This window comes from Phyllostomus discolor, chromosome 4 (assembly GCF_004126475.2).
Source record: "Phyllostomus discolor isolate MPI-MPIP mPhyDis1 chromosome 4, mPhyDis1.pri.v3, whole genome shotgun sequence".
Taxonomy (NCBI): Eukaryota; Metazoa; Chordata; class Mammalia; order Chiroptera; family Phyllostomidae; genus Phyllostomus; species Phyllostomus discolor.
In genome coordinates, this window is record NC_040906.2 from 4,501,329 (window position 1) to 4,529,249 (window position 27,921).

The window sequence follows — 27,921 nt, forward strand, 5'->3', positions numbered from 1 at the left end:
AACAAAACGTCCCAATAATTTAATGGCAAAGCTAGAAGAGAGCATGTACAGCTACCCCGGGACTCGGCAACACACAGTGCTTCCTGGGCGCACGGGCGTCCCTCACACTGACAGCCCCCAGTCCACAGCTCCGGCGGGCGCCCGCGGCCGCAGCGCCTTCGTACAGCAGAGAGGAGCACACGGCGGGAGGCCCGGAGGCGCCCGGGCAGCACGCGGCAAAACGAAAGGCTGGGCTCCCCCCACAGGAACCCACAAGAAAAGTGTGTCTGTTACAGAGTCACGTTTGCCATTCTCCCGCTGTACAAGGTCGGCGCTGCTGAGGGCGTCTGGCGGGGCCGTCCTCCGGGGATGAGTGCAAAAGGGAGCGGGCCGCTCAGGGACGCCCTTCCGAGGGCAGAGGGGAGGGCCAGCCGCAGACCCCCGTCCGCTCCGGCAACGCACACACGGGAGGGGTCACTGCCAGCTGTGCACGTTCACAAGGTGATTTTTGTATTTCGAAAGCTGGAGTTGTCCCTGGAAGAAAAAAGGGAGAAAACAGCGTTCAGTTCACAGGTCATCTGCAGACCACACGCACACACACACACACACACGCACACACACACAGGGGAGGCCTGCACTCGGCAGCCCGGGGCCCGCCTGCCCGGGACACAGCCCGGGACCCCCCTCCCTCACTGTCCTACTGCTGGCACTGTGGCTGGCCCCCCGAGTCCCTTCAAACACTGCGACTCGACCATCTGCAATAGCAAAAGATTAGAAACCACCTGAATGCACATCAACAGGGGACTAGTTAACTATTAATGCAATGGCACATTCACACAATGGGACACTGTGTCGCTTCAAAAATAAGAGGAAGCTCCCTGCTAATAAGGAAACATCTCCAAGAGAAATCGGTAAGTTAAGGTGCAGAGCGCTGTGTGCACACGGGACGCCACCTTTTGCGCAAGCCGGGGCGGGGGAAGAAGGGTCACAGGTCGCGTCTGCTCACAGTGCGGGAAGCCGCGCTGCAGGCTCCACGAGCAACCAGCAACGGCAGCTGCCCGGGACGGGGGACGGACGACGGGGGAGGGGGACAGGGCAGAGGCTGTCAGTGGGAGGGAGACCTCTCTCTCTCTCTCTCTCTCTCTCACACACACACACACACACACACACACAAACTCTTTAAAAACAAACTGAACCACACGACTGTGTAACATCCTCAAGAAGATCAACCGAACAACCCTGGCCTTCACACCTACAGCAGCGTAAAAGGGGTGTTTCCAGAGGTGAACTCTGGGTGCCCCCCACTTCAGAAACCTAGCTCCAGTTCTCGACAGAGAGGCGTGAGTGCATGCGTGCGCGGGACGGACCATAGGATGCGTCCTGCCGGTCGCCCTCCACTGGGTGCAGACAGGCCTGGCCACCTACCAGCGCCCACCCCCGTCCCCACTAGGACCCAGCGACACCTCAGCCGTTCAGGCTGCCACCTGAGCCCCAGGACCTAAGGGCTGGAAGGGGCTTTAAAGGTCGCCTCACCCACTGCTCTGGCCCAGTGCCTACGTCTTCAGTTTGCCTGAAGCTCTGAAATGGAAAGTGTCATTGACCTGATCCTGAAGCCACTATTTCCCTTTAACTTTAATGGAACGTTCTAGAAACTTGGCTTTAGTGGACCTGACTGGGCAGAGGGCAACGGGTCCACACGAACGGGTGTGTCCAGCCCGGCCAGGCGGCAGTGTCCTCCTGCGGTGGACCGGGGGCTCTCCTCCACACTGGGGCGGGCTGCCAGTGACGGACAGCCCTCCCGACACGGGGACAGGCTGCGGTGAGTGTAAGACACGGACTGACGGGCAGCTGTGGCCGGGGGCGGGGGGCGACCTCTGCCTGCCCACGGGAGAAACCGACGGCATCCGAAAGCCCGCCTGCATTTTCTGTGACTGACCTGCGTGCCCACACAGCTCATTCATCAGTGGCGGCTGGGCGCTCCAACGATCTGAGGAGCTGAAGGCCCGATGCAAAGGGAACGTAACAGGGTGTGCGTCTTTCTTAAAAGGCCTTTCCAAAGGCCAGACCCCACCGAGACGCCACCAAGCAGCCAGCAAAGGACAAGGAACGTGTCTGGCCCTCAGGCAGAGGGAGGCGAGCGGAACTGGAGTGTGTGCTCCGTGGGAGTCCCTTCGGGGCGGTGTGCTGCCACAGGGCCCGTGGGACGGGGGACGCCTCTAATGACAAAGCAGCGTGGGGAAGGGGCGGCTCGTTCCCTTCCATCTCTTTCCTGTCCGTGCCACCTCCCCTCCCACTGGGCGACCGGGTCACAGACGCCAGTCAGCGGGAGAAACGAGACAGGTGACACAGGTGACGACAGGTGGGGGTGCAGGAAGGAGAGCCCGAGGACGGCCCGCCTGTGGGGGACGGGGGGGGGGGGGGGGGGGAGAAGACGGTCGGCCTCGGAGGGGAGGGAGGGCGGCCCAGGGCCTGGAGCAGCCCAGCCGCCGTCCCGGGATGAGGAAGAGCCTCGGCAGGCGGCCTCACCACCAGCGGGGCATCCTTTCTGGGAGAGCTCCCGTCCTGGGCGGGGGCTGGGCCGGGAACAAAGTCCCCCCGAGGCAGGCGAACTGAGGCGCTCTGCACACTCACTCTCGTACTGCCGCCGTCGCTGACCCCCGGAGTCAGAGAACGGGAGGAGCCCCAACACCCTGGCTCCGCCTGTGTGTAACCCGGGGGTCCAGGGCTGTCAGCTCTTCCTCCAGAGGCTGTCATGGAGGAGGAGGAAGGGCCACAGGGTGGGTGACAGGCTCCTGCGGTGACAGGCTGGTGGCCGTTGGGGGCTTTGGTCCAGCCTTTCTAAAAGAGGAGTGGGCTGAGAACAGCCTGGGCCCGAATTCAGTCTGCGGACCGTGTTCACCTGGACCAGCGGGGAAGCGACCCGCGGTCAGGTCCCTCTCCCAGGCTGCGAGAGGTCGGGAGACAGGGGAAGGATGGGTGGAGGCAGGAAGTGGCAGAGGCACAGGTGACTTTTGTTTTTGTACAAAAAGATGCCCTTCTGCTCCTTTAAAAGCAAACTAACATTTCGGAAACCCAGAGAGAACACCTGGAAGCTAGCCCCCCAGCCACGCAGCCAGGCCGGGACGGTGCACAGGCTACCGGGAAGGTTGGTACTCTTCTTGACGCAGAAGAGGCTTTAGAACGAGGTGAGGGGAACCTCACATCCCCGCCTGCCAATGCATGCAAAACGAGCCGCCGGGACTGAGCCCGGCACACCGATCTAAAGGGGCTTTCAGACACCGAGGTTTCCACTGCGTCTTCACGCCTCCCAGCAGATGCTTACATGCCAGGGCACAGGGCACGAGGCACAGAGCCAAAGGACCCGAGATGCTGCAGGGACCCTCTCTCCCCGGATGGCCCTCTGTCTAACCTGCTCTGCCTCAAAGGGACTGCCTTCCTGTCCTTCCAGAGAGACGGACGGGTGGGAACCCAGGGAAGAAGGAGCCAGGGCAGAGCCAGCGCCCGAGGGCGGACGGCGGAGGAGCAGGTGGTCAGCCCCTCAGAGGGCCTCCAGTTCTCATGGAAACGTGCCCTGAGCTGGGCACCCAAGTGACTCTGGGGGGGGGGTCATTGGGGAAAGCTGGGTGCCGCCGGGGAGGAGCTCTCCCCGAGCATCAGCCCTGCCGGGGGCTCGCGAGTGCAGCCACAGGCAGGCTGCGGGCCTGAGCGTCCACACTCCCCAGGGGCGCATTCCCCAGCTCTCAGCTGTGCAGCCCCGGCCCACTCCGGCTTCCTCCGTGCTCCTTCCCACGTGCTAACCCAAAAGCCTACCTCCTAGGTGCCGTGGGGCCATTTCCGTGCCCGACTCCCCACTGCGTGGCCACACCGACTTCATTCCCCAAACGTACGGACCAGCCCAGACGCAGAAGTGACCAGAACCCCCTCCCGGCAGCTAACGGGGGCTTCTAGGGGTGCCATGCTGGAAAGGGCGATTCTCATGTATAATGGGGCCAAACGAAATGGTCCTCCAGTGTTAGCAGCCATATATAGCGGCAAAAAAATATCCGGTAAACTGAGGAACCACTTGTGGTTCGACAAGAATGATTTAAATAGCAGTTTTTATTTCATCACAGATCACGACCTCCTCGGAAGGGGAAAGCACAGAGAGAGGGCGAGAGGCCGAATGTCAGGGGCATCTGCAACAGCAGCTCGGGCAATCTGAGCCGGACACGTGCAGCGGCTGCGAGCGCCCCCTTGACCTTGAGGTCAAGCCAACACAGGAAATAGGAAGGAGGCCTTTTCAGGTCTGACAAGACAATGGAGTGAGCTGGGTTTTTGTTTGGACTCTAATACTTCCCTCAGACTTCCAAGTCTGCACATCAAGAAGCATAAGTGACCCCTTCATCTGCCCATAAAAAAGACAGGGTTGGAGGCGGGGCCCTGGCTGGTGTGGCTCAGTGAACTGAGCACCAGCCTGCGAACCAAAAGGTTGTCGATTCAATTCCCAGTCAGGGCATGTACCTGGGTTGCAGGCCAGGTCCTCAGTTGGGGGCGTGTGAGAGGCAACTAATTGATATCTCTCTCGCACATTGATGTTTCTCTCTCCCTTTCTCTCTCCCTTCCCCTCTTTCTAAAAATGAATAAAATCTTAAAAAAAAAAGACGGGGAAAGGGGAGAACACAGACACTACAAAATGGCAATCATGCCAAGATAGGATTTTTCAAAGCAATTCGATATTTTATCTGGGGATTTAGTTGTAGCTGAGGGGAGAGGGAATAATTTTAAGTTTTCTCTCATTCTGACTATTCCAGTTTCATTTTAAAGTGTTTTTCATGAAACCTAAGATGTTATTAATACTATTGACTTCTAAGGTATCATTTTATATACTTTAGGAAGTAAATATTGCCAATTAAACTATGACAAAAATCTTTATCACCTTTACTATAAGCATTCCAATTATAGGGATATTAAAAGCAAGAAAAATCTTACACATAATTAAATATGGTAATATAATTAAAACAATTCCATTATAGACACAGGCCTCTGGAAATTAAACTCAATGTACTTCAAATACCTCCTCTGCAGCCTGCAAATCAATGTATCTAATTGCACAGCTGATGTAATTTCCACCCTTTCTTGCGTATTAGCAGCCATCCCAGAGTTCCATGTTTACTACAAATGACAGAAAAGCCTTTTAGTTTTAACTTTAAAGAATCTAGTATTATCATCTAGCCCATGCTAGTGTGGCTCAGTTGGTTGGAGCATCACCCTGTACACCAAAAGGCTGCGGGTTCAATTCCTGGTCAGGGTACATACCTGGGCATGTGGGTTCAGTCCCCCGTTGGGGTGCATGTGGGAAGCAACCAACAGATGTTTCTCTCACATCAGAGAGGTGTTTGTCTCTCCCTTCCTCTCTCTCTAAAATCAATAAACATTTCTTAAGAGTTTATTTTCCTTTTAGAGAGGGGAAGGGAAGGAGAGAGGGGCAGAGAAACATCACTGTGTGGTTGCCCCTTACGTACCCCAGCTGGGGCCTGGCCCACAGCTCAGGCCTGTGTCCTGACTGGGAATCAAAATGCGACCCTTTGGTTCGCAGGCCCAGGCTCAATCCACTGAGCCACTCCAGCCAGGGTCTAAATCAATAAACGTTTACAACAAAAGAACTTAAAAGCCTAGCACTGTCAGATAAAGTGGAACTTATCGTATGGGAGCTAAACTAGTAAAACGAGAGGTGTGAGTGGCAACACCCGTGTGTGCAGAAGCAGCTCTGGGACTGTTTATCCGCACAGTCCCCAGACCCCTGGCCCCCTGTGTCTGTCCCTGTGCCGTCCTCTGGTCCAGCCCACCCGAGGAATGCAGGTCTCCTTCTCTGGAAAAAAGTCTCATTTCCCCCCTGGGAAGGTGGAGTTCTGAGGCAGCTACTACAGCTGACACGTTCCGTTCCACTCGCAGAAAATCCCATTTCTTGGGAACGGTGGGGAGCAGGGGCGGGTGCTGTCCAGCAGGACGCTCCCGGGTCAGTGCACTCAGACGCTGTCTCTCCATCCACTCCTCCCACCCAGAGTGAGCGAGCGCTCCCAGGGTCCTCTCTAAAAGCGGGCGACCCTGAACCCGGCATGCCCTGCACTGGAATGCAAACGCCCCTTCCGTGAACGCCCCGGCTGACCCCGCGCCCCTGTCCCGGGGTCTCTCCCTGCTAGCCAACATGCAATGGTGCGGTCACAGCGCGACCCGAAGCTCTCGGTCTCCCACAGAGCCCTGCACCCGCCCCTCTGTCCCTGTCCCCTCGCAACTGACGACCCCCCCAGCACACAGGAGACAAGCGCCTCACCTGCCCCACGTTAGTCACAGGACACTGCCAGATGGCTTGCAATGGCCACGTCTGTGCCAAAGAAAAGGGACTTGTGGCACATTTATCACCGAGAAATGCTGGCATTGGAGGAGGCCAGAGACATGTTAGTCCGCGGACCCTCCCTCCCAATGAGGAAGGGGAGGCACAGCGAGGCTGAGCAACCTGCCTGGGCGTTCACCAGGAGACACGCACCCCGGGGAGCACCACAGTCCAGTGGGTCTGGACTGAGCCCATGACCATCAGCCAGAGAGAGGGGCTGGAGCCGACTCCACGTGGGGCAGAAGAAGCAAGGCTAGGGGTACCCGGGGAGAGCACGGCCCCTTGGGAAGAGGGGCCCTGCGGCCGAGAGGTGCGTCACGGGGTCACAGAGAACAGACGAGGCCCTACCCTGAGTGTGAGAGACAGAGGGGAGCGTCCGATCAGCGGGCCCGCTGCTGTTCACCAGGCCATGAAACTCCTCCCAGGCCCTGGCAAACCAGAGACAAAAAAAAACACAATAGCACATTCAGATCAAAAGCTTTTTAGCAACAAAGAGAAGAACACATCACCCCACACCCCACTTCAGATACCCTCAAGGTCGAGTGCAGCCCACCCGCCGCCCGCCTGGAAGCACAGCTGTGAGGTTTCCTCCCACCTGGACTCGCCCTCAGATACTTGGGGCGGGCCAGTGCCTCTCGGGGACAGTTGGCACTTGTCCTGGCTGCTCCGCTGGTGAACTCTGGCCCTCGATCCCTGTTCCCTCGGGCTTGTATCCAACCCTCCCACAAGTCCACCAGGGAGGCCAATGGGGGCAGAGCTAAGCTCCACCACCACGGGCAACACCTCCCACTCACAGGGCGAAGGGCAGCAGGGGGGCGGGGTGGGGAGGCGAGAACGGCTCTGCCGCCCCAGGCCTCACCTTGAGGGTACAGGCAGGGGCCCAGGGCGTCGTGTCTGGAGGTGCAAGGGGGAAACCGCTCTATGTTGCTTTGCTTTCACATTCCCAACCTTCTGACCCTCCAACCTCAGGCCCCAGATCTACACCGGGTCGTTTCTTGAGTATACCCATGTCATCATCTTCAAGTTTAAGCGGTGTAGGTCACAGCAGCTCACGATCCCCGGGGAACGGGGCTCGTGACAACTTCCACGCTGATGACTCATGCAGAGACTGGGGTCAGGGAGGGGAAGGAGTGTGACCGAGGGGGCCCGGGCTCGCAGGCCGGCGCTCCCCGCCCTTGGTGACTGCTGGCCGAGAGAGACACCAGAGTCCTCCGGCACTGGAGCCCAACTCACCTCAAATTTTGTCAGAGGAACTACGAGAAAATACCCTGGCCACTTTCCTGCTCCTTAGGGACGAAATGCCTGCTAAGTTCCCTGGCAATTATACACATATCGGGTCACTTGGGGGGCTTCTAAATCTAAAATTCCCTTTCGTGAATCACTCCACCTTTCGTTTACAGGGGTGACAAACACACCTTGTTCACTCGCCACAGGTTTAGGTTACGGCCACCGAAGCACCTTCTTACCAGGACTCCTTCAGGTAGCTTTTGTTCTTATTTTTAGCGGGGGGAGGGGGTCGAGTAAGACCTGGCAGGGCAAACCCACTCTCCTGGGCAACACCGACGCGGTTCGGTCGGTGTTCTCCCGAGTCCGAGCTCCGCCCACCTCTCAGCACGAGGGGCGGTGCGCAAGCCGCAGCCACGCAGCCACGGTTTCTTCAGCCAGGGTCCCCGAGGCTGCGCATGTGCACTGCACTGGCCCGAGCTGAGAGCAGCACAGGCCCGCCCCGCAGGCACGCCAGTTGGTCGGTTCAGCGTCCGCAGGGAGACGTCCTGTCCACGGCCCGCCACGGCAGGGCCGTGCAGGGAGGAGCTGTGTGGGTCCACGTGTGCGTCAGAGGGCCAACTCGCTCTTTGCTCGAGTTAAGGCAGAAGCCAGTCCGATGCTGGGGCAAAACCACCAGGAAGCCCCGCTCGTTCAACAGTGAGCTTGACCTTCTGCCTTGGGCCGCTTCAGTGTCCACAGGGACATGACGTGGTTATGCTGAGCTTCGTCTCATCCCCCCTTGTTTCTAGACAGGCCCACGCTAGTCCCAGCAGGGCAGTTCCGTGTCCGGACCTACCGACACACGGGTCTCAGAGACGCCCTCTGCTCTGTTCCAGCCCAGAGCGGGCCCTCCCTGCTCCTCTACAAGTTCTGTCCCCGTGTCACACCTCGGCGTGCCGAGCCCGGGGAAAGAAGTCCCTCACACAGGCTCGGTGGGAACAAGGCAGCTGCCCACGGCCACCGGCACAACCACTCTGAGGTCTGGCTGCGAGCAAACCAACGCGCTAACCCGAGGGAGAACAGCCTAGCTGTCTTCCATGTGGCTGGCGCCCAGGCATCTTAGATAATACTAAAACTTGCTTTACTTTTAAAGGTAAAAAAAAAAGTTAAATGTTAAAAAGTGTCATATGAACGAAGCTTCTTAAAAAAAGGTACTGAGATTAATAGAGCCCGCAGGGAATTCTGACCAAACTCAGATGACAAGTTGACACAGTCCTTTGAAGACCACTCTTGTTTCAGCTCGCTTACTGGAAAGCCAACTGTGGGGGCAGAGAGCTCATTTTTGTGTGGGCCTGAACCTCCACCCGCCCCCCGCCCCAAGGCCTGGCTCCCGGCCTCGCACTCAGCCGGCCCTCAGCACACACGGACAAGCTCAGCCTCCTGCTGGCCCGGGCTTCCTTTACTTGGACATCAGTGGGCACGGACTTCCTAAGCCGGGCCAGCAGTCACCCCAGTGTGACCCAGCGCCACTGGGCTATGATTTAGGCACAAGAGAAGGGAGGGTGGCCCTGGCCCACAAAGTCTGATGTTTACGTACAATGAAATCTGGACAAGGTTAAGCAAATTCCCCACGACTTGATCCGTTTCTCCTCTAGAACAAAGGAATGAAGAGAAGCCACCTACCCTCAAACTCTCCCTGCAGAGGGGGCCGTCAGCCTCCCCACCACGGTGGCCGCTGCGTGCAGACGGCCCCGCCTCCCCTGCTTCCCCTGTCTTCCCCGCTTCCGTTCCGGGCCAGATGCACGAAGGGATCATGGGACTACTCCCGAGAGGCAGCACAGAAGACAGCGCTGCCGTGCGGGCTCTGTGCCCAGTGACATCCCGGTGTGCCCACGATCCTGAGTCGCAAGTCTGCATTAGGAGACTGCTTCTCGAAACCGAGGACACAGCGAGTTGCCTCATGCCCACAGGGACCCACACCTACACAGCCTCGGCTGCGACGGGCCTCGTTAACAGGAGCTGCGCGCCTGGGCGAACGCTCGGTTGAACAAGCCTCCCGTTTCTCACTGTGACCTGTTCGCTCTCCTGGGGCCCACTGCTGGCAACATAAGGGCAGGAGGCAGGAGGCAGCAGGCAGCAGGCAGGCGACCCCTCCGCAGCTGAGCAGCCCTCAGCTCTCCTAGGAACGCGAGCGCAGCGGGAGAAGGCCACAAGCGGTGTGAGGGGGCAGGCTGGAGACACGGAGCGGCTGCAAAAGGACCTTGGAAACTGGACAGACATGTAGCAAGGTGGGAGTCCACCCGCATGAGAACCTAGGCCACTCCTGAGGGTCCCCTCACCGTTTCTGGAAAACTCAGGACTGCTCTCCAGACCGCTTGCTCCTTCCTTTCCTTAATTCTCAAGTCCCCGCAGCTGCTGTCCCTTGGCTTAAAGCCATCCCTGCGGGAGAGCCCCAAGGAAGGGCACGGAGCAGGACAGTTCTGACGTCTGCTCACATGTGGCCAGGACCAGAGGGGTATCAAAGTCAGTTTGGTGCTCTCTGATGACCCCTGGCTCAGGAGGGTGACATCACACTGATCCCTGGACCGGTTACAGAGCCGAAATGAAGGCCAGTACACACCGCACACCGGTGGAGGAGGCCAGAGGACACAGGAGCTAAGCGGTCCTCGCAAACGCTGAGGTCAGAGAACAGGCACCTCCACACCTCCCGCTTCCCAGGACTCCGGCCGACTGTGCGTGTGCCACAAAGAGGCCACGACATGTACTGCTCCCGAGGGCGGAGCCCAGGGTGCTGCCCCCAACTGTGTCCTGTGGGATCCCAGGCCACGTGGAGACCGACAGTCCATCAGGATGGCACTAGCTGGGGTGGCGCTGCCAATGGAACAGCCACTTTGGAAACCCCCACACCTGCCCACGGCCACCTTCACAGACGAGGTTGGGCAGCCTGACCCAGGGTCTGCAGAAACGTTTGCTTTTGGTTCAGTCGGTAGCTCCCAAGAAAGCTGCAAGTACCGTGAGATCGCTGCGATCTGTGCATGCAGGTTAGGGCCGGCGGGCCACACGAGCCAAGCCACGAAGCGCGTGAGGGGACGGCATGGGCTGCAGTCAGCGACCCTGAGGAGCAGACTCACGGAGGAAGACGACGTCACCCAGCCCGGCTCCCCGGGCACAACCGCCTGGGAGAAGGGAAGGGCTGGGCCCCGGAGGCCCCGCCAGCAGAGCTGGCCCGAAGAGGAGGATGCCCAGGCTCTGCAGGGAAAGCGCAAGGGAGAGGGCCGGCAGAGAGCTGGTGGCGTGGGCAGCTCTGGCAGCGAGAAACCCCGTCAGCACCAAGCAAGGAAGCCACACAGACGCACAGACGCACGCAGATGGAAGCAGGACTCTGCCCGCAAGCAAGAGCTGTCTCTGAAGTAAGGCGAACAAAGCCAGCGAAGCAAAAGCCAAGGACCCCCCTTTCCAGCCTTAACAACCTTCCAGCTGAACTCTGCTCAGAAGCCACTCTGTTCTCCTTCATCAGCGTGCCTGCATGGAAACTAAAATTCAAGTGCCAGAAAACGGGGTCTCGTGTTGGTTAGACGCCACCTCATTATGTCAGACCTCAGCGGAGGGCGGAACCAAACACCACGCACGGGACACTGCACCGTGGGCTATGGAGGTGAGGGCTGCGTTCCCCGACGGCCCTCACGGAGCAGTCTGCGCCGTTCCTGAACGCGGGTGACAGTCAGTCTGCAAGGCCACTTCGCTGATGCGCCACAAAGAGCAAGAGCATGAGACAAGCTAGTTTAGCACCGTTTATTAAGTGATCTCAGCTGTCGTTGTAGCTGCTGTGTCAGCCCGTCCTTAAAACATAAAATGCTCTTCCAGCTCCTCTTGTCCGGGACAGAAGGGTCTTCCGGCAGCACGCCAACAGAACAAGGGGTTCCGGTGATGCCAGCTTCAATGATGGTGCCATCCAGACAGGGGAGGGTCAGGGCCCGTTCAACCGCGGCTTCCAGAGGTTTTGAAAGAGGAGCCTCGGGGGGCCCAGCCTGCCTGGCATTCTAGTGGGAGTGCAAAAGGTCGGCTCGTTGGGGGAGGAAAGGGAGGAGACCGAGGAGAGCAGCATCTGGGTGTCAAGGAGGGTTTTCCGGTCCCTGTGGCTGCAGGGCTGGCGTGCTAGGCAGACCCTCCGGATGAAGCAGCGCAGCGGACTAAGGCGGAAGCCCATGGGCTCTCCCAGCCTCTGTAAGGACTCGAACAACACTCCCACAGAAGTCAGGAAGAACTGCCTCAGGGCATGGGAGAGGGAGCCCATGAAGGAGGGAGAGCTGAAAAACACCTCCGTCCCTTTCCTACCCCGGGGACAAGCCTGCTCTGGTGGGGGCTGATCTGAGGGCTGGTGTGGGAACCTGCAACGCACGAGTCCTAGAAAAGGCAGGTGTGGATGCCTCCGGCCTGCACTAAACCTGGCTGGAGGGCAGAAACTATTTCTACCCTCAGAATAACGAACAGGAAAAACGTGCTCAGAGGAAACGATGCTAACACAGGACCACTCGGTCCAGCGCCCGGGCCGTGGCTGGCTCGTGGCTCCTGGTGGCCGCAATGAGTCACAGCCAGCGGACCAACTCCTGTGGCAGTGTGCTCAGTTAAAAACAGGCTCTCGGCCAGTTTCGGCTAACGCCACGATCTGTGAATGCACGCGGAAGACTCCCAGAGGGGCTGTCTGCTGACCACCACCACTGGGCGCGTCACTAGTCTTTAATCAGAACAACGTCGTGACGGCATTACGTCTGATGATGATGACAATGACAGTGATACTAATGCTCAGCCCTGTACGTGCAGTCTCCTTCTGAGGACCTTGCATGACAAAGACTCGGTGAGCCTCCCGACAACCCTGTCAGGTGGAGCAGCGTCAGCCCCATTTCACAGGTGGGGAGACGGAGGCCGAGCGGCAGAGCCTTGCCAAAGGCACATGCTGACGCTGGAGCCCAAGGAGAGGAGCTGGACCTACACGTCCTGACTCCTTGCCGGCCGGCTCTCCACCAGCTCTGAGAAAGTCTGACAGCCACCCCCCACACCTTCTTCAGAGGGCCTGGCTGCGGGTAAGACTCGCTCACGGCCCTGGCTGGTGGCTGCCGTATGTGGGCGCCGGCTCTAAAGCCCGGAGCCCTGGGCAGAGCACGAAGCCCAGCTCATCTCCCTGAGGGCGCTCGTGCTCCCTGGGGTTCTGCCCTCTCACACACGCTGCTCTGCTCCCCCCAGGACTTCAGCTCCGCACGCCAGGGAATGGAGTCACACTCCTGCTAAGACGCTGATTTCCCAGGACACAGAAACAGACAGAAGCTAACAGGTTAAAATGACATGCAAAAATGGGGACAGGAGCGGACAGGGAGGACCTTCCTGTTCAGCGAAGTCACCTTAAAAAAACGGCAGGAAAAGGAAGAGCCCTTGCCTTTCACTTGAAGACGGCAGCTAGCCCGTGAAAGACAAGCCCGCCGGGGGAGGCGAGCCAGCCCAGACACTGCAGCTGGGGTCCTGCAGGGGGCGCTCTTTGCTGCAGTGCCGTGTGCAGGAGCCGCACCAGCAAAGAGCTGCTATGAGCGGCCAGAAGCACTAGAGGGGAAGGCTGGTCTGGTCTGTCCCTTCTCCTAAGTCAGTCCCCTGTGCGACCACACTCCTCTGGACCCAACTAAGAACCGACTTCTGCCGACCTCAGGGACGTGTCCCCCCAACCCTCCCCAGCACGTACTTGATGCTGTCGGTGTGGGTTTTGTATTCCATAATGGTGTTGGGAGGTAGGTTAAGCACTCGCCGAAGCGTGTCCCGGATCCGGGCTGTGGTGGCCTGGTCGCTGGCAGTCTTGTTCCATATGGAAATAATGTCCTCCTACAGGGGGGACAGAGCGCTCGTCACGGCAAGCCGGGCCGGGGGCGGGGGAGAGGCAGCACGCAGAACCAGACCTGCCCGAGGGGGCTTACCTGGAACCGGACAGAGACCACAGCCCCACAGATCTCCTCCCCAACCATGAACTGTTCCCCCAACATGGCCAGGATGAGGTTCTCCCAGCAACGGGACGCCAAGCCCTTCCGCAGCCGAATAATCCACTTGCCACCATTTTTATTTGCATCATCCTGTAAAAGACAGAAAGCAAAAAGTTAAAATACAGTTTCACAGCTCTTCCCTCAGAGGTCTTGTCACTTTCCAGTTATTCAACTTTATAGAAAAAAATGGTGGTAGGGAGAGGACAGAAAGAAAAGCAAGGTGGGGGTCCTGATACAAGTCAGTTCAAACAATGGCTCAACGGGCACTTTAAAAAGGACCCTCTTTTTTGCAACTAGGAATCGAAATGATGTCAGGCTCCAAACACAGATCATTCCTCACTTCATGTTGCCACGAGTGTGCCAGTGTCCCAGGTCACACACACACAGACAGGAGGCCAGTCTCCCCCAGACCCAGTCCAGCTGAGGAGGCAGACGAGAACATTAACTGCAGCGGTACGGTCTGACAAGCGCTGCTGCAATCAGAGCCCTGCACATCGAGTCCAAGAGCGAGACCGTCAGGAACACTCAAGAGGGTCCTGGCTGGTATATAGCTCAGTGGACTGAGCTCGGGCTGCGAACCATAGGGTCGCTGGTTCGATTCCCAATCCGGGCCCATGCCTGGGTTGCGGGCCAGGTCCCATTCAGGGGTGCATGAGAGGAAACCACACATTGATGTTTTCTCTCCCTCTCTCCTTCTCTTCCCCTTTCTCTAAAAATAAATTAAAAAAAAAAAAAAAAGAATACCATATTCTTGGGGGAAAAAAAAAAAAAGAAAGAAAGAAACACTTAGGAGGAAGCATTTAAGCAGCTGGGCCTCCAGGGCCCAGGAGCTGGCCGGGCAGAGCAGGTGGAGGGCCTGCAGGCTCCAGGAGGAACGCGTCCGGGTGCAGACACTGCCCAAGTGCGGGACGGGGGACGGGAGGATTTAGAGAGGACGGGAGACGGGCCCGAAAGGCCAACCAGCTGCAAGAGCACGTGAGCAACGGTGCACTGTGTGACATTTTAAATTTTGGCCAGGGTGGGGGATGGAGGTGGCCCGTGGGGTGAGATCACATTTGTCTTCTAGAAAAAACGCCACGGCACCAAATTCAAGATGGGTTTCAGCAAAGATCACAAAGCTCAGCTCTGGGTCTCCCGTTACTGCCTACAAGCTTATTTTACCTACTTCAATCGTAAATATGCCATGGCAATACAATTCACACACTGCCAGTTCTATGGGAACAAGGGTAACTTAGAAAAACCAGCCTGGAGTGTCATCACAACACCCTTCCGGTGACGCAACGACCTTCCAGACCACCCAGCACCGCCCCCCCCAACAAGCGATGGCACTGTGTCTTTTCCTGGGGTCCCAGTCCTCGGAGGTGCCTAACAGTGATGCGGTTTTGAGAGAAGACTTTAAAATACTTTAAACCTAGCCCTGGCTGGCGTAGCTCAGTGGATTGAGTGCGGGCTGCGAACCAGTGTCGCAGGTTCAATTCCCAGTCAGGGCACATGCCTGGGTTGCAGGCCATGACCCCTAGCAACTGCACATTGATGTTTCTCTTTCTCTCCCTCTTTCTCCCTCCCTTCCCTCAATAAAAATAAATAAATAAATCTTTAAAAAAAATAAAAAACCCAACAACTATGACTACATTCTTCAAAAATAAATACAATACAATACAATACAACACAATACTTTAAACCTCAGCTAGGCTAAAAACAAAACAAAAAATCGACTCGCTCATAACAGCAGCGTGAGGCCCCCAGTCCTCACCTCCCACATGGGCTTGATTCCCTCTTTGAAGAGATGGAAGTCGCTGTGGCCGGTCAGGTCCCCGGGGCGCACCATGTGGCTGTAGAACCTCCAGAACTGCTCCACCTGTGAAGAGAAGGCCGGGACACAGAAGACGTGACTTTCTGTTCTCTGAACGCATGAAAGCAAGCCTTACGGAAGAAAAAGGCGTAAACAGGGAGGACACGCTGGTTCAGGCTATACTTCCGAAGGGTACATTTTCATTTCGAGGCTTGTGGGGGAGGCCGGCCGGGCACGTTGGATAAAAGCACATGGTAAGCTGGATAAAAGAGAAACGTAACGTTGTTGACCGAGAACACCCCCGCTGGGCGAGAAATGCCAGCCTCAGCCAGGGCCTCCGCTGGCAGAGTCGATCCACTGCCATGCCCCCCCTCCCGCAGAGGCCTCGGGACGCCCATGACCTGCTGTGGGCACCTTGTTCCACGCAACGGAAACCCTTCCGTCCTCTGGATCACAGACTGTCCTCTCAAACCCAGCATCAGCGACAGTGAGACACACTTCAGCCCTGTTCAGTTACTGCGCCGGGTGACAGCACCGACCACGGTCCCCCTGCCAAGGCCAGGACAGTCCGGAAGCAAGCAGGGCTCAGCCTCTCACGCTCAGGGCTGGAGTCCCTCCTCACTCACTCCCACCCCAGCTGGCATCTGGCGCTGTCTCGTTTCAGTTTCGGGTGCACAGCACAGCGGTCAGTCACACCCCTCACAAAGTGCCCCCCCGGTGGTCCCAGCACCCACTGGGTACCGACACGGTTGCTACAACGTGAGTGACCGACTGAACAACAGTCAGTGTTCCTGTGCTGTCCTGGCTGCTCCAACGACTGATCCTTCACCTGTTCCAGCTGGTCCTCGCCCCGCACCCGCGCCAGCAGTCACCAGCCTATCCTGAGGAGGCCCCTGTCACGCTGGAACATTGGTGGGGCTCCCTGCCCCTCCCCCACGGCCCCACGGGAAAGCAGACACACCTCTCTGTCGGGTGCAGCCACCCCCGTTCCCCAGCAGGGTGCCGAGAGGAGAGGCTGCTTCCCGGTTCCTCTGTGATCCCTCTGTGATGCACCTACTGAGTGCTGGCCAGGGAAGGGGCACGTTTTAGGAGGGAAGAAAAAAAATGTGGACTGGTCTGGAGAGGAGAAGGTCCAGGCCGTGTCTCTAGACCTGGACGGCAACCGAGGGGACGGGGACCGTCCGCTGTGTGGAACCGAGGTCCCTGCAGCTCCTCTGCGGGACGAGACCCCGGGCAGCGCCTCCCGTGCCAGGAGCGAACGCCGGCGGCAGCGCCCGTCTCAGTGACCGCTGTGAGCGCCTGTCAAAGGCGATCGGGGACGGCGAGCGGACACGCATGCACAACGAGCGAGCCCCTTTCTCCGCCTGGACAGAGCGGGAAGGAGGGCAGCATGCCCAGGCCCTGCGGCTCCCTGTGGTGAGGGACTGGGGAGGGCTGTGGGGGGAAGGCGCACAGGCCACCCCAGCTCCTCAACAGGCGCTGAGCCCCGGCCAGCTCCGCCCTGCTCCGCGCCCAGGCCGGACCGCACACTCTCACGGTCACGATCTCATTACATCAGAGCCGTGGCGGGTGGGGCACGCATCTCAAAAACACGAAATCGCTTTGAAAGATTTTCCCCGTTCTCTTCAGGCACTTTTGGTTTCTGAAACTCTTAATTGAAAAAAGAAAAACAGTGTTCAGACTCGGCGAAGGGGGTGCGGAGAAGCCCGCAGAGCGACCCCCCTGCAGGCAGAGGGGAGAACACAGTGCCCAAAGCCCCCCCCCCCCCCCCCCCCCCCCCCCGCCATGGAGTCGGGCACCGGGACCCCCGAGCCCAGTGCTCTTCCCATGTAAAACCGCTGCCTTCTGAGTCACCTGGTTTCCAGAACTTCTCCACGCCCTAAGTACTAGGGTTAAGGACAAATGGGAACTACCGGTCTGGATTCACTAAAGGGTTTCACGATGTAATTACTGCCCTGTGAGGGATTCAACACTGGGAGGCACCTCTTACTGCCTTGACTCACGTACGGCAGTGGATTTGAACACCGTCCCCCGCCCAGTGGGTACGAGAGAAGAATTAACCCAAGCCGGCGCTAACGATAAGGTCTCGTCAACTCAACACACGTGCCAAAGGAAACAGACACCCTCCCTTCCCCAGGCGGGTCAGCTACGCTCTCCGTGAGAGAGGAAGAAAACGGCGAGAGGCATCCGTGGCCCCCACAGAGGGCACCAGGAGGACCCCGAGTGAGGGGCCCTCTCCAGTGCAGCCCTCTCTAGTGCAGCGTCTTCTCCGACCCCGGCGTGCTCCGCCAGCTGTGCGCAGCCCGAGGCTACCCCTGCACGGTGACAGCCGGCACTCCCGCACACCGGGTTCGGCAGCGCCAGGAACGGAGCTGGCCCTGGAACATCACCGCAGGTGTGACTGCCCGGGCCACTCAGAAAAACAGTGCGCGGGAGCGGCCCCGCAGCTGTCCCCGCCAGCACTGCTGTCTCCCGGGTCGGGTCGGGCATTCCCGGCCAGGTCCTGCTTCCCTAAGCGCAAGATCCTGGTTCATTTTAGAACCCCGCCTGTGCCCTGAATTCACTCACCAAACACTTCTTGGACCAAGTGTGCTCCAGTGTGCAAGCTGTCTTTAATTTTTCAGAAGGGCCTGCATTTACCAGTGACCAGGGAGCACGCATCTCTCCTCTCAGTAATAACATAAACTAATGACCAGTTCCGCCCAACAGTAAATGGGTAAGTGAACAGAGCTTGTCTGGCAAGCAAACCTCTGAGGAACTGGCACCTCTCATCAAGTGCCCTGGTGCACTGGAGGAGGGCAAGGGTTCTGCAACCTGGCCCTCACGGCTGCCCCACCCGGGTTCCCACACCGGTCCCTCCACCTATCCAAGGAAATTACGGCTGCTTGAGACCGGGAGCAGACACTTAGTCCAAGTCTCACGCTCTCATCTATAAGATCTGGGTAGCATCCCTTACCTCGCAGGGTTATCCCAACGCTTAAAGGAAGTTACAGAGTGGCTATTACTGTGTCCTTCCTCTTCACCATTTCACTTGAACACTTAGTGTCTACCAGGTTCCTCTTCTATGTCTGCATTTTAAACAGGGCAGATACCCCAATAATTTCAAGAAAGGAACGAACCCCCCACTGGACTCTGCCCGGAGATGGAAGGTGCGGCACACGGGAAGTACACGTAAGCCGCAGACAGCCTCCCGGGGAACACAGATCCGGCACCTGCCTGTGCGGGAGACGGGACAGCGCTGGGGTCCCTGCACGGCAGGACCCACGGGAACGATGACCACGAGATGTCCTTTTCTCTCTAAAGACAGAAGGGAAGGTGCTACTCCACACACATACCACTAACAGACCCAAAACGCTGGCAGGAGCTTGTATGAAACTCAAAAGAACCGCCCTGACTGGTGTGGCTCAGTAGGCTGGGCATTGTCCTGCAAACTTAAAGGTTACCAGTTCGATTCCCAGTCAGGGCACATGCCTGCGTTGCCCGCCACGTCCCTAGTTGGGGGCCTGTGACAGGCAACCGATCGATGTTTCTCTCACACATTGATGTTTCTCTCCCTCTCTTTCTCTCTTCCCTCCCCTCTACAAATAAATGAAATCTTAGAAAAATACATTTTAAAAAATACAGAAGAATCTTTTGATGTTTACTGTTGACTTAACCATCAAGACTTGTGAGTATATCACACACTACAAAATTTTGTACCTCCCCTACCCCAGACACTGCACACAGTTAGGACTCAACAGAGATCTACCTAAACCAACCTGCATTTTCGTGTGGTCCCTTTCAGGTCAATCCCACAATTCACATATTACACACCCACATGGCTACCTATGGGTGTAGAATGGGAAACCCAAGAATGACCACATCTGACCCGAGAGAGCAGGAAACCAGAACCCTGGAGAGGTTGTCGGGAGGGTAAGGAAACACAGCGGTGCAGGCATGAACGCGCCACAGGCCCACTGAGCACTCACAGAGGCAAAGGTGCCGATCTGTTTGATGTTCTGCTCGTAGCTCTGCGAGCTGGTGGGCCGGCCAGGCGTCCTCCTGGAGTACCAGAACGTGTAGTTGTACTGCAGCGGGTGCTCTGCTGGTCCGGGGACAACAGCCTGCGAATTAGAGGAGGTGCGTTAGAACGGGCCGCTCTCCACGTGCTCTGGGCCGGAGAGGGCGTATGCCGGCATTGCCCTGTACCACCCCCCGCCAATCTACTACCTGCCATGGGCCCAAGAGCCTGCTCACACAGTAAACTGCTGTAGCCGTTAACTGATTCTAAGTTCCTGTACCATTTTATCTCTGTTCTGATGGCTTCTGTAACTTTCTCCTCCCTAAGTGTTTGTGCGTGTACCTGATCCCAGCAGAGTCCCAGGTCCAGCATCCCCTCCTCTATGACCCTCTCTTACTCACTGGCTACTCGTCTGAAAAGTGGGGTAAAGAACAATAATCGTCTCGTAGAGGTGCCGAGAGGACCAAACACATGAACAGACACGAAGCGCTGAGCACAGTGGCCGGCACAGAGGCGGCACTCAGCAAACGTCAGCCTCTGTTGTCATCACCACCACTAAACGTTATCGCCCTGATCCACAGTTTCACTCACCTGTGTGTCCCCTTAGCACCTAAAATGCTTGTACCTATAGGACACTCCATATTGGGGTTCCTTTAAAGACTTTATTTATTTTTAGAGAGGAGGAAGGGAGGGAGGAAGAGGGGGAGAGAACCATCACCGTGTCATTGCCTGTCACGCACTCCCCACTGGGCACCTGGCCTGCCACTGAGGCATGTGCCCTGACTGGGAATAGAACTGGTGACCGTTTGGTTTGCAGGCCAGCACTCAATCCACTGAGCCACACCAGCCAGGGCTCAATATTACTGAATAAAGCAATAACGATTGCTTTGATTAAAAAACAACAACAACAACAAAAAACCCACCCAAGGACATGCTCATTTGATTTTGTTTTTTTAGGAAGAAGGAAAGGGAGGAAGAGAAAAACCAAATGGTTGGTTTGCACCTCAGCTGGGGACCAAACTTGTAACCGAGGCATGGGCCCTGATCCAGAAATGAACCTGCAATCTTTTGGGGTGCAGGAGTATCAAACCTGCAGCCCACGGGCTGCCCAGGATGGCTGTGAATGCAGCCCAACACAAAATCGAAAATATACTTAAAACATTATGGGATTTTCTTTGTGATTATGTGTCACAATGTACTTAATGTGTGGCCCAAGACAACTCTTCTTCCAGTGTGGCCCAGAGATGCCAAAAGGGTGGACACCCCTGGTTAGGCGATGACGCTCCAACCAAGACACATAGGTCAGGGCTGCTTTGATTCTTCAAGAAGCTGACCCGCCTATCCAATTCTCCAAATTGTCCCTTTTCCAACTCACTAATTTCAAGGGGTGTGCAGGATCCAAAATGCTCAGCAGCAGCTTATGAGGCAAATAACAGCCATGCTAACCCCATGGTTATCCCCCCCGACCTCAGGCCCGGAGAGCGCTGGAAAGTGAGGCAGCACCTCAAGGGCCTGTGCTCAGGGGGGAGCTCCGATGTCGGGAGCCGCCCCGCCTGGTTTCAAGAGCTGGAACCCCCATGGCTAAGGCTGAGTGAGCCACTTTCGGACCATAAGCCACTAGGAGACAAAGCTTATCTCCCTGGCAGGGGCACCACCTCTGCCCCCTTTACTTCACCCTGCCTGGCCCCCAGTGCATGATTGGTTAGCCAATGGCGGGTAAGATTCCTTAAGGGAGGGACAACCTAAGACAGGCACGGTCATGGGGGCCCCCAGGGAAGGACTTGGGGGCTATGGAAAAGGGGTGATGGACCCTCGCCCCTTGGCTTTGACATAGCCTGAGTCCTCCCTGATTCTGCCTGGGAGAAGTCCCCTAATCTCTTGGCTGCCTTACTTCCCCTGCCTGACTTAAACCTGGAACAATGTTGGAGGTGGGTGCAGCCCTGTGCTGGAAAGGGCGGGTCCCCCAGGGGCAATGAGGCCTAAGAAAGAATGCATAAATCCTGTGAAACCTGCTTTGCTAAGAATGCTCTCAGTTTTCTGATAAGGGTTCGAGCAGGAAAGGAGTTTGTTCCCCAAAGTTTTGTAGCCCCTCAGCCAACAGACCCTGACTCAGAATAAGCTCTCATAGTTCCTTGTATGTTGTCTATTGTTTGATCCTTGCTGCCTGACAATGACTGATGAGCTTTATCTGTATTCCTGTGCAAATGAACCCAATAAAGGCCCATCGAGGAAAAGGCTCCTGGCCCTTCTCCTTTGAGAGATCGGCCACCTTTTCTCCCCAAGCAGATCATGTCTTGGTAGACTTATCCTCATCCATGGCAGCCAGGGAGCAGGGCATGCGCCCTGCGGGCAGAGCCCCTCCACGCTCCGAGTCCTGGAATGCACTCTGGTGGCTCCGCAATCTTTTTGTGAGAACAGAATTGGCTGCTACACAACAGTGTGCAATCATGTTAATCTGGACTCTTCCGGAGACACGGGCTCCACGAGACAGCCGAGCCTGAGTCCCAAGACCACACTACCTCTGCGCAGCACGAAACTCACCTTCCTCTTGCTGCTGCTCTGACCTTTGTCTCGGTCCATTTTTTCCTTCTCACCATCTTTCTGTGTGCTGTTTTCTTCATTCTGGTCATGGTCCCCACTGTCGTCGTCTTTCAATCTACGCAGAGAGGCAAAACAACGTTATCTCGTGACTGAACTGACTCCTGCTTACCTCACAGGGCTACCGGGTCATACACGCTACCATGTGCCCAGCCCGAAGTCACGCAAAACATGGCCCTGAAACCAGAGGAGGGCCAGGGACGCAAGGGCCAATTCGGAGGGTCACACAAAAATGAAACGCCCATCGGCTAATGTGCGGATTCCAGCGAGCATCATCTTCCAGTTTCCTAGCAGGCTGCACGAAGAAGGAAGAGGCGAACATTTCAGCCCTGGCTGGTACGGTTCTGTGGACTGAGCGCCGGCCCGCGAACCGAATGGGCGCGGGCTCGATTCCAGCCAGAGCGCGTGCCTGGGTTGCGGGCCGGGTCCCCAGCTGGGGGCGTGAGAGAGGTGACGGATCTACGTTTCTCTCCCTCTCTTCCTCCCTTCCCATCTCTCTAAAAATAAACAAGTAAAAACTTTTTTAAAAGAGGTAAACAGTTTAGAGATTGTTTTTTAGTTCAAAAATAAGGAGTCGATAATCAGAAGAGTCTCCGGATTAAGTAACTGCTTTGGCATTTCAAATGAAGTGTAAAAACTTACTATCCTTCCTGCCACATCCTCTACCCTCCTCTCCTACTTGGCCCCACTGGTCCTGCCTCAGTTCCGGCCTGCTTCCCACCACCTTCATTATCATAGTAAGTCCCCAGCACAGATCACCTCTGCCCTCTGTCCGTCCTCCACACAGCCACCAGCACGGGCTTTCCAAACGCAGACTGACCCCTTAACACCCGTGCTCAACACTGCACTGTCGCTCTGACCGGGTTGCTCGGTTGCTGGGAGGGCCGTCCTGTACACCAGAAGGCTGCGGGTGAGGTTCCCGATCAGGGCACATACCTAAGTTGCGGATTCGATCCCCGGTTGGGGTGTGCACCGGAGGCAACCAATCGATGTTTCTCTCTCATGTCAGTGTCTCTGTCTCTCCCTTCCTCTCTCTCTAAAATCAATAAACATATCCTCGGGTGAGGATTAAAAAAAAAAGGCTAAAAAGCCCCCAAACTCTCAACTGTTCCTTTCCTTTTGATACCCACCCTGTAGGATAAAGTACAACGAAAGGTAAGATGCTCTGGAACCTGACTCCTGCCTACTGGAACGCCCCACCCCCAACAGCAATCTATTTTCCCACGTCTGTGCTGCGAACACTGCCCCTCAGCCTCCGGCGCCACTCCTCCCACGGCCTCCCACACCTGTTTTTCCTGGACGGAGGGATCCCCTAGAGCAGTGCCTTTGAATCTCTGTATCTCCGACACCTAGGACAGGAAGATGCTGCGTCAATGGTAAGTGGGGGAAATGCCTGAAAGAAGAAGTGAGTGTCTTCTTGCCTTGTAACTACAGTCAAATGCACTCCGGGTGCTCCTTTTTCGGAGCAGTGAAACCACTCTACAGCTTTCAGGTACACCTACAGTTCACTAGACTCAGACAGAAAGACAAATGGAAGGTGATTTGGTAAGAATACTGTTTAGAGCTGGACCATTAACTTATCAAGGATATTCTTTGAAACCACCTTCCTGGCCCTAAGAACTACCTAGTCAGATGGAATTAGGTAATTCTCAAGGAAAGCACTAGAAATGCTCAGATTACAGTTCAGATGTCGCTCTACACAGAAACAGAACCCTGCCGTTAGGCACGTTCCTTTACTCTTCTGGCCCGCGAACCCTCGCTGCCTAGTGTAGACAAGCACTCAGTCAGTGCCAGAATTCTCGGGCCAGCCCTGTGTCGGGGTCCCTGCCCCGCCCACTTCACAGGCCCAGCCACAGGATATACACACAGGTGCTCACACACTGTGCTGTTCATGTCCCCACCCCCACCCCCAGACAAGACATGACTGTGACAGGCATCTGACCAAAGGACGGTCTGCCCTGGCCAACACCTACACTTCAGGGCCTCATTCAAAGTTACGAGCAGACTCCTTTCAGTTCTCCATCCAAAAGATGCACCACCACACAGAGCCAGAGCTGGAGCAGGCACGTGGGTGCCACACCAGAAAAGCCACAAAGGAACACAGACAATGGGCGGGAGCCGAGGGAGCCAGCTGGGGAAGGGGATGGAACAGACAGCGAGGAGAGCCGGGACGAGGCCGGCTGTGTCTGTGATGCTGCTGTTTCACTGGCTTGGCGGGGCCTCCCTGGGCTGCTGGGAGACCTAATCTGTGCCTGTGCCCCTTCCCCCTGTGCCACGTGGGTTGGTTTGGTTCCCTTTCCAAAAGGAGCCTGTCTAGCACCCAAGTGCCAGGACATTTGCTGAGGACCTACTGTCAGTATCGGACACTACGAATGCCTGTCCCCAAGGGCCTGACGGAGGACGTGCACTTGGGTGCTGCACGGTACGGAGGCCCAGCTCTCCTTGCGCCTGCCAACACCATCTCCTGCCTGGTCCCGCACGCTCCACTGACCGCAGTGCGCAACCTGTGCGCAGCTCCCCGACCTCCCCGCCGCGTTGTGGGGTCTCTTCTCAGACAGCCCTCTCTCCCTTCTTCAAGTGTCCTTCAGAGCTGCGACTGAGGGCCACTTTCTCTTGGAAACATTCCCTAATCTCTCCCTAGGCGGAGCCAAGCTCCCCACTCCTGGACCACCCCAAATAAATGTTTGTGCTTGTTGCGGCTATGCTGGCACGGCCAGTTTTCTCGTCTCCCGATTGAGAACATCTCGTGGGTTTTTCTACTGCTCACCCCGAGACATCTCTCCTCCTTAGGGCATATGCCAGGGACACAAGCCATTTATCTCCCTCTCTCCTCAGCCCCCGCCCCCCACCCCCTACTCTGTCCTCTGGGTGCCCTTCCCCAGGGTCTTGGTTGAAGAGGGGCAGTCACCCAGCCTCCCTCCTCGTGCTATTCCACACAGAGCAGGGACGTCCTTTCTTTTTAGTGGTTTTGCTGCTAGTCACTACTAGAAAAGAAAAAAATAACAAAAACAATTACGTCGCAAAGAAACAACACAACTCCACCACACTTTCCGACTCCCTTCTAAGACAGTAACTGGAAGCCCTAATGCCCTTCACCTTGTGCAGTTATTTCTTGAGCGTGGAGCCAACCAAGCCCCCTACCCTCTGAGCCACACTGAAGGCAAATTACTTGCACCTATTCCCAGAGTGAAGCTCGGTTTGAGCCAAAATACAACCTGGAAGGAAAAAGCAGGGCTCCCTAGACTCGGGTGGCCCATTAGCATCTCTGAAGCTGTCCCGACAGAGTGGCTCCTAATCAGCCCACCAAGCTTCTGCCCACGTGTGTCCTCACACTTCCTGCCTAGACAGATTCCTTGCGGGTATGAACTTAGTCTAATTCATCTTTCTACGTCTAGCCTCAGACAGTGGGAGAAAAAAAATACATGCTTAGTGAGCGGATCTCTAAAATCAACGCCATACACAGCAGAATAAGATGAGAGCCAAATAAGGGGCTCAGACGATAGTTAGGAATGAGTCAAAAGCTAACGAAGACGGAGGGACAAAATCAAGTTTGGCATCTAGACCTGAAAACCTAGCTTCTCCACGTTGGGGTTGCAGCACAGGGGAAAGGACCTGAGGGTTTTCACGTGGACGGGTCAATGGCAGCAGCAGCTGACACCCTGGCCGACGAAGGGGAAGGATGCAATCACAGTCTGCAGTTACACCTGCGGAAGTGGAGCCCACACAGTGGAGGAGACTCGAGTTCTTCACCAATCGGAGCCCACCTGATCAGACTACAGCACTCAACTCCGGGCACGGGCTTTTAGGGTCCTGGCAAACCGAGCCGAGCCCTTAAGAAACCACTGGTGCAGGGTGCAGAAGCCAAGCACGTCACAGCGGTGTGGGACTGCAGACTTTTTGCATGAAAACCAAAAACAATAGAAAAACCAGGGGCAGGAATGCTGTCTTCAACTGCTAATTTCAAATGAAAGAAAGCTGGGGGTTTTTTCTGCATTGCTGGAAGATGGACGTTAAAAAACTCTGGCTCTGTATAAGAAACAGTTAATAATTAGAACCAATTATAAATGACCCAGGTCAATTTTTGTCAAGAGGTGCCTGAAGCAAGGTTAAACAACAAACCTGGGTTTGAATCCCACCACCTGGTCCTTCCTGCTGTTGGGGGCAAACTACTTAGGCTCAGAGCACCTCATTTTCCTTACCTGTGGAAGGAGGTAACGAGGGTCCCTTTGCAGGATCGCTAGTACTAGAAATAATACATGAGCCCCGGCTGGTGTGGCTCAGCCGACTGAGCGCCAGCCTTCGAACCAGACGGTCACAGGTTCGATTCCCTGTCAGGGCTCATGCCTGGGTTGCAGGCCAGGTCCCTAGTCCGGGGTGTGTGAGAGGCAACAGATTGATGTTTCTCTCCCTCTCTTTCTCCTTCCCTTCCCCTCTCTCTAAAAATAAATAAAATCTTTTTTTTTAAAGACTATATGAAAAGTATCTAGAAAGCTGCCCTTGGAAGCCATTACTGCCATTCCTAAATTAGCTAACTGCAGACCTCCAAATGATTCAGGTAGGACTGGGCCAGATGGCCCACAAAGTGTCCTAAGATAGAATTTGGATTTGTTCAGTTTAGTAGAGGAAGGGGTGCAGGCCTTGGCAGGCAGCTCCACTGAGGCAGGACCTCGGTGTGGCGCTGGGTGCTGCGGGGTTTGCGATGGGGAATGATCGGTGCAGGGCGCTGCCGGAGACTGCTGGGAGGCTGCGGGAGCAGTGGGATCCAGGACCTCCGAATGTGCACGCCAGCACTCACCGCGCTGGGAAACACCTACCGCCCCATCAGCAGCAGTGGGTCGCAACCTGAACTAAGTCATTCCACTTTACATTCACACATCCCTCCAACGATTTACGCATTAAGCCAGGCTGCACGTCATGGGACCCTTATAACGCCCTTACAGGACAGCGGAGCACTGAGGTGGCTCGGGTAACGTTGGCTCAGAGACTGGGCAACTTTTCTGGTGTCGGACAGATTTACCAGACCCCCAGAAGACAGCTAAGGCTGACTCTACCTCGAGATAACAATCGCTGGGCGCGGGGGGGATACGCAAGATTACTCCGCATCTCCAAACTGTTGCTGGAACTAGGACTCGGGCTACCTAGAGAAGTCCGGGACGGGGCCACGACAAGTACCCCGCCGGGCCAGACGCGAGCAGCGCCCGGAGAGAGTCGGGAGGGAAAAGGAGGGGGAGGAGAGAGGAAATAGGAAGGAGTCTCAGGAAGACGGGGAGAACTCGGTGCAGCGGAGCGGCCGCCGGCCGCAGTACCTCACTGCATCTTCACAACTCTACGCCCCGGGCTCTTTCCCGTCCCCACTCTGCAGGTGGGAACACACACTCGGCGAGGAGAGGAGACCAGCGCAGGCCAGAATGCGCGTGTGGGGAAGCCGGCGTCAGAAATTCCGAAGCGGCCAGGCTGCGGAGACACCCAAAGCCCTCCACGCCGCCGGCGCACCCCGCGCCCGCCGGGGCGGGGCGTCCGAAAATCTCCTTCCGGGCGGCACAGCCACTCCTCTCGCGGCCCCCGCGGTTCGCCCTCGGTCCGGGCTACCCTGGGGTCCCCGGGACGCTTGCACCCCGCTTCCCCAGCTCCCTCCTCCCCGCCGGCCGCCTGGGCCGGGTCCGGCCCGCAGCCCGAGCCGGGGACGGAGCCGGCGCCGCGGAGTTGGCGCCGCCGCCGGCCGCGACGGGGGCGGGCGCGGGGAACGGTTGGGGGAAGGGGCCCCTGGAGGCGGCCGCACGCCACTCACGCGTCGAACTTGTTGTTCATCCTCTCGCCGTCGCCACTGCCTCACGGAGTGATTTCCGCTTCGCCCGGTCCCTCCGCCTAGGGCCCGGCCACTTCCGGTTGCGCGGGGCTCGGCGGAACGTAGGCGCGCGGGCCTGGTGGGGGGCGGATATCCCGGGACGCCCGCCCA

General features: G+C 56.9%; 1 protein-coding gene and 2 long non-coding RNA genes across 6 annotated transcripts in view; 2 read left to right on the plus strand and 1 right to left on the minus strand.

Annotated features, from left to right (window-relative positions):
• On the minus strand, positions 1–27,896 carry EIF4E2 (eukaryotic translation initiation factor 4E family member 2). Of its 4 annotated transcripts, XM_036022705.1 has the most exons (9): positions 27,754–27,850; positions 22,902–23,001; positions 21,909–22,023; positions 19,336–19,470; positions 15,329–15,433; positions 13,513–13,665; positions 13,284–13,420; positions 6,698–6,777; positions 5–513 (listed from the first exon to the last, which is right to left on the minus strand). In XM_036022705.1, the coding sequence occupies exons 2-9, from the start codon at positions 22,967–22,969 to the stop codon at positions 374–376; spliced, it is 933 nt and encodes a 310-aa protein (XP_035878598.1). In that variant the 5' UTR covers positions 22,970–23,001; positions 27,754–27,850; the 3' UTR covers positions 5–373. The 4 variants fall into 4 exon arrangements, with proteins under 4 accessions (XP_028365035.1, XP_035878598.1, XP_035878599.1 ...); XM_028509234.2 differs by lacking the exon at positions 22,902–23,001 and having other exon boundaries at positions 1–513; positions 27,754–27,896; XM_036022706.1 differs by lacking the exons at positions 6,698–6,777; positions 22,902–23,001 and having other exon boundaries at positions 27,754–27,894.
• LOC118499967 lies at positions 4,393–18,927 on the plus strand. The gene is made up of 2 exons (XR_004902486.1): positions 4,393–4,446; positions 18,806–18,927. It is a non-coding gene; the product is annotated as an uncharacterized LOC118499967 (long non-coding RNA).
• Positions 27,216–27,921, plus strand: part of LOC118499966 — a 29,902-nt gene continuing 29,196 nt past the window's right edge. The window contains exon 1 of the long non-coding RNA XR_004902485.1: positions 27,216–27,327. This is a non-coding gene — a long non-coding RNA (uncharacterized LOC118499966). The remainder of the gene's footprint in view (positions 27,328–27,921) is intronic.